General features: G+C 35.5%; 2 protein-coding genes across 4 annotated transcripts; both read left to right on the top strand.

The window, feature by feature from the left end:
- The first annotated feature begins 2,696 nt into the window (after nt 1–2,696).
- On the top strand, nt 2,697–5,956 carry LOC111710446 (uncharacterized protein C45G9.7). Of its 2 annotated transcripts, none has more exons than XM_023484539.1 (5): nt 2,697–3,056; nt 4,430–4,590; nt 4,794–4,856; nt 5,283–5,346; nt 5,787–5,956. In XM_023484539.1, exons 1-5 carry the CDS (start codon nt 3,029–3,031, stop codon nt 5,924–5,926), a joined length of 456 nt encoding a protein of 151 aa, XP_023340307.1. In that variant the 5' UTR covers nt 2,697–3,028; the 3' UTR covers nt 5,927–5,956. The 2 variants fall into 2 exon arrangements, with proteins under 2 accessions (XP_023340307.1, XP_023340308.1); XM_023484540.1 differs by having other exon boundaries at nt 2,716–3,056; nt 4,514–4,590.
- Nucleotides 5,954–10,061, top strand: LOC111710444 (ethanolamine-phosphate cytidylyltransferase). Of its 2 annotated transcripts, XM_023484536.1 has the most exons (7): nt 5,954–6,659; nt 7,181–7,246; nt 7,749–7,861; nt 8,070–8,525; nt 8,607–8,633; nt 8,703–8,990; nt 9,452–10,061. In XM_023484536.1, exons 1-7 carry the CDS (start codon nt 6,588–6,590, stop codon nt 9,549–9,551), a joined length of 1,122 nt encoding a protein of 373 aa, XP_023340304.1. In that variant the 5' UTR covers nt 5,954–6,587; the 3' UTR covers nt 9,552–10,061. The 2 variants fall into 2 exon arrangements, with proteins under 2 accessions (XP_023340304.1, XP_023340305.1); XM_023484537.1 differs by lacking the exon at nt 8,607–8,633.
- Nucleotides 10,062–10,083: the final 22 nt, after the last annotated feature.

The following is a 10,083-nucleotide window of genomic DNA, read 5'->3' as shown; positions in this document are numbered from 1 at the left end:
GGAATAATCATAGACATCTCCTCTTCCGAAGACGAGGACATAAACAACAACAACCTGTGGTGATGTGAAGTATAAAAAAACTTATGCTTGCTGAGAGTGAAGATAATTAGTTTAGTCTATCAGAGATCTAGAACTTTCGATGCCTGTAATTACCATAATTAGATCTCTGCAGGTGCAAGCTTCCCTTCTCTTTTTACTCTTATCGATTTCCCCCCCCCCTCCTTTTTTATAGCGTAGCTAGGCCTTATCCTGTCATCCCCCTGCCTGATTACCCTAATTATACCTAAGCCAACGTAGGCCTTCCACCCCCCTATGTCCCTTTCCTTAATTGATGTTCCCCCTTTTACAAACCTTTTTGTTCCTACCAACACAACCCTCCCCTCCCTTTTTTTTGGTTGCGCAAATACCCTTTTTTCCCCCTTTTCAAAAAGTATAAAAGGCCCCTTCCCTCCCTTCAGGGAGTAGTGCGATACCTTTCCCAGGGGACCTTCTTTTTGCTGCTCTAGGTATTATTTTGCGTAACCCTTAACTTGAGTTAGATAATTTCCCCCTTTTTAATTGAGCCTCACTNGAAGATTTCGATAGTTTCCAAACAGATACTTCAAAGGATGGAGCCTCTGCACTTGCTCCTATCAGAACAGATTATTCAAAAGATGAAGCCAATGAAGAGCTCCCAGCTATAAGAGCAGAACAAAAGGACGAAGTAATGAAACAGAAAAATGATGGACATGAGGTGTATGAAGAATTTATGGTGGAAAAGCATCATGTTGAGAAAGAAAAAGAAAACCAAGTATCTATGGAACTGTTGGAATATGACCACAAGATAATGCCAGAGGAGGAAGATCAAGAAGTGATGCTTAACATTGATATTGAACCCCTAAAGATCAATACCAAACCAGAAAAGATCAATACTGAAGCCGTAAAGATCAACTCTGAATCTGAAAAGCTGATCAATGCTAGAGCAGGAGAAATCAACACTAAAGCTATCAAGATCAATTCTGTAACAGTAAATATCAATACTGGAGCAGAAAAGATCAATACCGAAGCAGTCAAGATCAATCCTGGAGCAGAAAAGATTAGTACTGAACCAGTAAAGAATAATGCTAAAGCTGAACAGATCAATACTGAAGCTGTAGGTACCAATTCCGAAGCAGGAAAGATCAATTTGGGAGTAGAAAAGATCAATACTGAACTGGTAAAGATCAATACTGAAGAAGCAGATATCAATACCGAAGCAGTCAAGTTCAATACTGAAGCCGCAGATACCAATACCGAAGCAGTCAAGATCAATACTGAAGCAGCAGATATCAATACCGAAGCAGTCAAAATTAATACTGAACCAGTAAAAATCCACTAGAAAACTGTTCTCTCTCCGGGGTTGGTGGAACGAGTGGATTTGAGTTGGCACCAACCTGAGAGGAAACATTGGACAGGTTCAATGTGGTTGCAATATCTTGGGGAAATCTGCTTACCTTGGACTTTTTCAATGAGGCTTTTTTGGTATTTTAAAATTCTCCAGAGAATTCTTCGGTTTCTCTGAATCGACAGATCCGAATTTTTTCTCACTGCTTGTCGGGTTCTTAAGAGCTTCGGTGGACAAGAGCGTACTAGAAACAGGAGCAGAATCAGGGTCAGCTCTAGGTGTTGATCTAATCTCCTTTTTGGAGCAATCCAGAACCTCATCAGTTGTCGAAAGCAATGCTCCGGATATAACGGTTTCAACTTTGTCAGGAGAAATAAGTCCTGGATTTGAGTTGGACTCTTTGTTCTTTTCCGAACCTTCTGAAGGTTTAGGAGCTTTAGTTGATTCCCTGCTGAAAACTGGATCCGGAGCTAAACCAGAATTATTTGTCGTTGGATGTTTTGTAGGAGCTGGAAAATTGAGAGCGGTAGAAGGAATATAAAAAGTAGTGAGAGGCGGACGGAATAGATCAGACATACATGCCCTCTCCGAAGCATACTCTATGCCTTCTCTGAGAAAATAGTCCAGGATTGATTTTTACTGGTTCAGTATTAATTTTGACTGCTTCGGTATTGATATCTGCGGCTTCAGTATTGATCATGACTGCTTCGGTATTGATATCTGCGGCTTCAGTATTGAACTTGACTGCTTCGGTATTGATATCTGCGGCTTTAGTATTGATCTTGACTGCTTCGGTATTGATATCTGCGGCTTCAGTATTGATCTTGACTGCTTCAGTATTGATATCTGCGGCTTCAGTATTGATCTTGACTGCTTCGGTATTGATATCTGCGGCTTCAGTATTGATCTTGACTGCTTCGGTATTGGTATCTGCGGCTTCAGTATTGAACTTGACTGCTTCGGTATTGATATCTGCGGCTTAAGTATTGATCTTTACCAGTTCAGTATTGATCTTTTCTACTCCCAAATTGTTCTTTCCTGCTTCGGAATTGATACCTACAGCTTCAGTATTGATCTGTTCAGCTTTAGGATTATTCTTTACTGGTTCAGTACTAATCTTTTCTGCTCCAGGATTGATCTTGACTGCTTCGGTATTGATCTTTTCTGCTCCAGTATTGATATTTACTGTTACAGTATTGATCTTGATAGCTTTAGTGTTGATTTCTCCTGCTCTATGTAAAAAATTCTATTTTTACAAAATCTTGATTGAAAAACCAAAAACGAAAATCTTTATTTTTTTGGACCAAATGGCAGCCCAAAGATTCATTTACCTTAAACGGAGGTTTTCTGAAAAAAAATGTTTTTGTAAGGAGTACAGTGTGTACTGTAACATGTTAAAAATGTTTGTAATAATTTGTTTTTTTTTTATTGGAAAATTGTAAAATATTTTGTAGTACAATGTACCTGCAGTCGTTGAACGCCATCCTTATTTGATAATTGTAATTTTTTTTAGAAAAATGTAAAATGAAAATTTGCTGAACAAAGACGACATTCTCCGAGTTTGTACTCTTCAACACTCACAGTACACATTTGTTATCATCGTACCATCATACGTAGGAAAATTTTCAGTCTTGGACTTTACACCCCAGCCTTTCATCGTACGACATGAATCTTGCTTTTGAGCATGAACCAGGTTAGTGTCCAGGGGGATATATAAATAAATCGACGAAATTCAGTTTTGGGTTTTCTTAAAAAAATAACATTTTCTAAAAATCTTGATCAGTTTTACGTCAAAGTTATTATTATTATTTTGTTTATTCTTGTTGTAAAATAAGTTTTTTTTAGTTCTTCCCTTTGCTCTGTTTTCGTCTCAATGTAAATCTGTAAATTTTTCTATAGTTTGTCACTAACTCTGATACTGTTGTAGACTAGTCTTTTCTATAATTGCAAGGGGTACCAGTAAAGGATTAGACTTTTAGGCAGTGCTTAGGAGCCGGATCCGTTGGATCCGCAGGATTTTGGCTTCCTGGATCCGGATCCTAAAAAATATGCGGATCTACGGATCCTGATCCAAGGGGTGAAATATATCAACTAATAAACTGAAAAAAACTTTTTTACTCCTAAAACCCAAATCTGAACTTTTGAATAAAGGGAGATTATAAAAATTTCCTCATTTCTGAATGGTTTTAGGATAAAAATAAGCGAAAAGAATAAAACAAAAAAATTTGAGAATTTTTTTTTTTTTAAATCAGTAAATCTTAAAGAAATGACCTGGATCCGGATCCATTTTTTTTCAGTGCGGATCCAGGATCTGCATCAAAATTAAATGGATCCTAAGCACTGCTTTTAGGACGACACAAAACTGTATTTAAAATTTTAAAAAATCAAAATTGTCGTTTTTCCTCGAACGATAATTAATTTACACAATTGTAAGAAAAAATAATGAAGTAATTCTGTCCATGAAGTATAATTCTTTTAATGGTAACTGAAACTTTCACCGAATCCCATTCTTGTCCAAATCTAGTTATTAATGGTGTTAGGTACCTTCTCAAAGGCATTTTTCCGAGGGCGACTTCACAATTGACAATTTTCCAAGTGGCAACTTCCCAAATGTGCAATTTCCCAAGCGGCAACTTCCCCAAGTTTAGGTTAGACCCTCTAAGGCGCCGCAGGCTGCACTGGGGGGGGGCCGAGCGCTGCGGCTAGGATGGGCTAGGGCCTAGGGGCAGAGCAGGTTGGCTAGGACAGACTTGGGAAGTTGCCGCTTGGGAAATTGCACATTTGGGAAGTTGCCACTTGGCAAAAAACCCTTTGGGAAAGTACTTAACATCTTATTAATGAGGTAAAAATAGTACAAACATTTGTCCTTGTCTGCACCTAGTATCTACCTATCTATCTGGAGATATTTGCTCAGATCTGTAATTTTCTATTCGATTTTAAGTTAGATCTTAGAACCTTTCATATTTCATAGCAAAATTCATGTTTATAAATATCAAAGGTTTTAGAAATACCTATCTATATATTAGGAACTGCTATAGATTGCTTGTCTATACTTATCTATATCAGGAACTACTATAGAGTGCTTGTCTATACCTAACTATATATCAGGAACTGCTAAAGAGTGCTTGTCTATACCTATCTATATATCAGGAACTGCTATAGAGTGCTTGTCTATACCTATCGTGCTTCACAAGGAATCTGACGGAGAAGATAGGGAAGGAAACCAGGCAGGAGAGAGATTATAGTCAATTATTAATTTTTGAACGAATAAATCTTTCAGAATTTTTTTTTTATCTGATGTACGAATAGAAATAGTATATGTTCAAATCCCACAATCGTGTTCTTAATCTTCATTGATTCTGCGCATAAACGGTTTCTCCAATAACTTTTTTTGGATTGTCGTAATAAGCTTAAACTCTGCCTAGAGTAGATTCTTAAATGTGGATTCAAGATTGGTGGAGGAATTGATCAGGATTATAGGAAAAGTCCACAGGTAGTCTATATCATATTACAACCAATCAATCAAATCATACATTTTTCTGTTCTTATAATTAATTAGAACAGTTATTAACAAAACAGTATTACATTAAATATATGTTAAACTACTGCAGTAGGAGAACTTTGATAGCTTAGAGCTGTTTTCTCAAAGCCCTCTTGTGATTCTTAAGATTTAAATAATTTAGTTTTGAAGAGGGTTTGAGATGGCAGTTAAAAAAAAAATTAATTAAACCCCCCCCCCCCCCCCCATTAATATATAAATATTTGCATAAAGCGCAAGGGTTGGTACCACTGAATTTGAGAAATGGGAAAATTTATTAATATTTGGATGAAAGTTGAATTCCAGTTTATCTTGAAATTTTCGAAAATCTATTTAAAAATAATACCACGAAAATTACAATTTTTAACCGTAACTTCTCAGGGGTATTCTGATAATGGTGTTTATGTTACTGAAATATCTCCAGACAGCGCTGCGGTTAGAGCAGGTTAGATATTCATTGCTGGGTAGGTTGTTAAAGATGAGTAGATGGTTGATTGGGATTTATTGATTGCAATTCTGGACTGACTAAATGTAGGTAATGGATAGGTTTTATTTTTCTTCAATTTTTAAAAGTTTCAAATTTCAATATTAATGTTTAAAGAAAAAATGCATTTTTAAATAACTTTTTAATCTACTCTTCCATTCTTCCTATTTATATGTTCACTATAGCTAGCCAAACAATTAAACCAAATTGGCTGAAATTTTTTGAGAGAACCCATGGATACCCGGGGATGACATGGGCTAGAAAAATTATGGTCTTTTTTACAATTCTTCGGGAAACCCCGTAGAATTCAAGACCAAGCTTGGGTTAATCTAAATCAAAACAATAATTTAAAAACTTGAGAAGAGTTAATTCTTGTTTAGATAATCCTACTTAAATACCAGGTTTGCGAGTGCATGATAAAATCCTGCAGTTGAACGGATACGACTTCACGATGGTAACTCACAAGAAGGCAGTTGACTACATTAAGAAGCATCATGTGCTCAACATGCTGGTAGCTAGAAAGGGGGTCACACAAACCTAAATTTAAAAGAACTAGTATTTTAAAACTGTGATGATTTTCCGTTGAATGTTAATGTGTAAATTTGATTGTAATGAAGTTCTAAAATTTACATTTTCATATTTTCTAAGATTATAAAGTATCTTTTACATAAAAAAATACTTTTAGACGCAACGTTCTTTATTCCAGAGGGCAGCCTACTCCACTTTTGCATTTTTTTCGTTTTTTAGCCAAACAAATATTTTGAGTTATTTTTTTGATTTTTATATATTTTTAAAACATAGCAAAAATTTCAATCTTGCATTTATATATTCTTGTAATATGAGGAATTTAAAAGTTGAGAAAATATCAAGTTTTCGATAAAAACCTTTTAATAAACAGTTCTTTCAGCAACATTGGAACTGCTGCTGTTTGGATAATTGTATTATACAATGTACGTTAACTGTACAGTGTACGCTGTACTGCAAACAATTCTTGTATTGCATCTTAAAAATATAGCTCACAAAGTATTTTGTTTTTAACAATTTTCGAAAATAATACTGTTCTAGAAAGTTAAGTTTTTTCAGTTAAATTTGTAATTTTTTGAAGTACAATTGCACACATTTTTTAGATCTGTACTTTAAGAATCCTGACATGCTGTTGCCTTGTATCAGATTAGATATTTAATTATATTTCAGGTTTAAAAATGGTTGTGAAAGTCTGGTGTGACGGTTGCTACGACATGGTTCATTTCGGCCACGCTAACTCATTACGTCAGGCTAGTTCTCCCACAGATTCAAAAAAGTTTTCTGATAAGCTAATTGTCATCAATTCTAGTATCAAAATGTTGATAATACAAGTTTCAATATTGTTAAATGGCTCTCCAATGTCCATTGTCCATTCTAATGAAGTTGTTATTATCAGAAGAGAACATTTTCCTTCAATTTGAAAATCTAATATAAAATAAAAAAAAATCTAATATAAAAACATAGATTTTTGAAAAAATTTGAAAGAAGAAATAAAATAACATTTTTTTGCCTATGATACCCCCAGGATACTCCTGGATTCCCTCCAGAAATATTAGCCCATTCGCTCTAGCCGTTTGGCCGGCTATAGGAAACATATACACGAATATTTTGTTTTATTATATAGAAGAAGATAACATGTTTTATAGCTTTGCAAACAACAGAAATATTTGAAGGAAAGATACCTAACATCGTAGGTAATTTCACTAATTCTGAAATTGTTCAATTTTCTGGGGGGGGGGGGTCGTTACAAACATGAAACTGGTGGTACTAGGCGAAGGCTATGGGAGACTATCTGGTGGTCGGGGTTCACACAGACGAGGAGATTACTCTGCACAAGGTAAATAAATCTTGTTTTTTATCACTCTAGTATTTTTTATGAAATTACCCCCCCCCCTCTCTTTTCCATTCAAATATCCTCTTTTCCGTTAAAAACTTTCTTCTTTCATAATCATCTCCTTTTAGGAATGGTTTGTCATTAGGGATTATACAGTTTAATCCAGTACTTCGGAGGCATCAAGAATTTATAAAATTTTCAATGGGTTTGTGCTATTATTATACCAAAATCTTAGTAATTGTAAAAATAAATAAACTGCCATGAAACATGCAGAAACAGTTTTTAAGAGCTTCTTTTAATTATTATATTAAAAAAACTAAATATCGATAGCATTCCTTTAGAAAACGACATTTTATAAATTCTTTCGATTCCTACGAAGTTCTGGTTTACTAGCAGTTGATTATTCATTTATTTTTTTACGGACTACAAATCATAGAGAAATCTTTAAACCTAATAAAGATGTTGGATTTTTTAAAAATGTTTTTTTTTTTCTATTTTGTTGTAGGGCCCCCCTGTGTTCAATGAGCAGGAGAGGTACAGGATGGTTCGGGCGATCAAGTGGGTGGATGAGGTGGTAGAGGGAGCTCCTTACGTTACAACCCTAGAAACTCTTGAAAAGTAAGTTCATTCTTCTGGTTTATTTGGTTTGGTCGTAGATAGGACTGGAGGGGCGCAACTGGGATATTCTTAGGCCCGCAACATCTTTTTATAATGAAATCTTAACAATTTGATTCTCTCTAAAAAATCACGTTTTTAATATTTTGCGTTGTTTTTGTCTTAAAAATTTCCTATTTTTGGTCTTGAAGTAAATAGATTTACTCTCTAGATATGATTGTGAGTTCTGTGTGCATGGTGACGATATAACAATGACTGCGGATGGAACAGACACGTATCATATTGTCAAATCTGCGAACAAGTACAAAGAATGCCAAAGAACCCAGGGCGTGTCAACTACCAACCTGGTCGGACGGATGCTCATGCTCTCTAAGGACCATCTCCAGCGCGGGGCGCAAGAGTACAACGTTGACCGACGCAGCTCATCAGACATGAGTTCTGGTGCCTGTGGCCGGTCACCCTGGACCGGGCTTTCTCAGTTCCTCCCAACAACACAGAAGATACTGCAGTTCTCTAACAAGGATGGTCCGAAGAAGACGGACAAAATCGTCTACGTGGCCGGGGCCTTTGATCTCTTTCATATTGGACATTTGGATTTTCTAGAGAAAGCCAAGGAGCTGGGAACCTATCTTATCGTGGGACTTCATACAGATCCTGTAGTTAATAGGTATTTTCAAAAATGAAAGAGATATTAATGATAAAAAATGTTTAGCTAGGACTTCTTATGATTATTAGAACCCTATTTCAGGGTTTACAAAGAATGTGAGGACTCGAGGTATTATTTGAGCTTAGACTCAAGCTTGTTATCTTTAATTTGATGTCGGTTTTGATTTTTTTGTTCTAGGTATAAGGGTTTCAACTACCCTATCATGAATATCCACGAACGTACTCTATCTGTCCTTGCGTACAGATGCGTAGACGAGGTTGTAATCGGAGCTCCCTACGCCGTCTCCAAGGAGCTAATGGAACACTTTAACGTGTCCGTCGTGTGTCACGGTCAAACCTCAGTACTCCCCGACATAGGGGGAGAGGATCCTTACTCAGAACCTAAGCGCCAAGGAAAGTATCAGACGGTTGACTCCGGGAACGATCTGACCACGGAGAAACTTGTGGAAAGGATTTTAACGCGCAGGTAGTAGTCATTTAATAACATTCTCATTTAACAACATTCGATACAAATGAGTGTGGGAAATTACTATCTGGTATCTTATATCTCTGGGGTTCATCTGGAGACTTTGTGGCAGGTTAAAGACTTCACTTTGTGGCCGATTTTAGTACTAAGATTCTACTTATGAATTTTTTTTGGGCGGAGATACCATTTGTGGCAGATTAAGTGTGTCTAATTGTTGTCAAGGGATATTTTTTAGGGTGTAAAGTGTGTAGAATGTTCAGGTTCACTCAGATTAATCCTATATGAACCTCTAGCTTGTACTATCTACTGAGTATTTTATACAAAAACAGTTATTAATTGGATTTATGCAATTAACCAAAGGCTTGCGGATTGTGCAGTTCCGTGCAGTAATATTGTCAAATTATAAAGTTCTAATACTGCATTGTCTGCAGAAATGTGTATAAAAAACTTTTTCTTTACAGGCTGGATTATGAAGAAAGAAATAGGAAGAAAGAGGAAAAAGAAATGGCGGCATACGCTGCTTTTATGAAACAGAAAGATGCAGAGGTTCAACCGAACTAAAATCGAACATCCTGTCTAAAATTCATTTTGTGTAACGTTTTTTCCATCTTATGAGAATGTCTGTGTTGTGAGATTAACCAGAGGCATTTATTTGTCTAGAAGTGTTTTTAAAATTTAAACTATTGTAACATGATTTTAATTGTTAATTTATTTTTATTATTTAATTTTGACGAAGAGTTTGAACCACTCATCAGGATGCAAGTGGATTTTAACCCTTTTTTATAAAATCTAAACTTATTAGTGTTCAACATTTGATTATGCTGATATTCAAAACCTTGATGTCGGATTCGGCACGTGGTTAAAACTGTGATTCACTAGTCTTAATGCTCGTTCTGTTATATAGTTTATATATAGTAATTTAACCATCACACCCCTTCGTTTTCTTGTGATTTTAACTTTATCAATCATTAGATATTTTAAATAACAACATGAAATTTAACTTTTTGACAGTTTTATAATGTTTTGCTTGTTTTGACTTGTTTATATGATTAAAATAAAATCAATGATTTATTTTGTATTTTAAATAATATTT

This window comes from Eurytemora carolleeae, unplaced genomic scaffold, assembly GCF_000591075.1.
Source record: "Eurytemora carolleeae unplaced genomic scaffold, Eaff_2.0 scaffold973, whole genome shotgun sequence".
Taxonomy (NCBI): domain Eukaryota; kingdom Metazoa; phylum Arthropoda; class Copepoda; order Calanoida; family Temoridae; genus Eurytemora; species Eurytemora carolleeae.
Note: the sequence above shows the minus strand (reverse complement) of the source record. Positions and strands in the feature narration are given on the sequence as shown.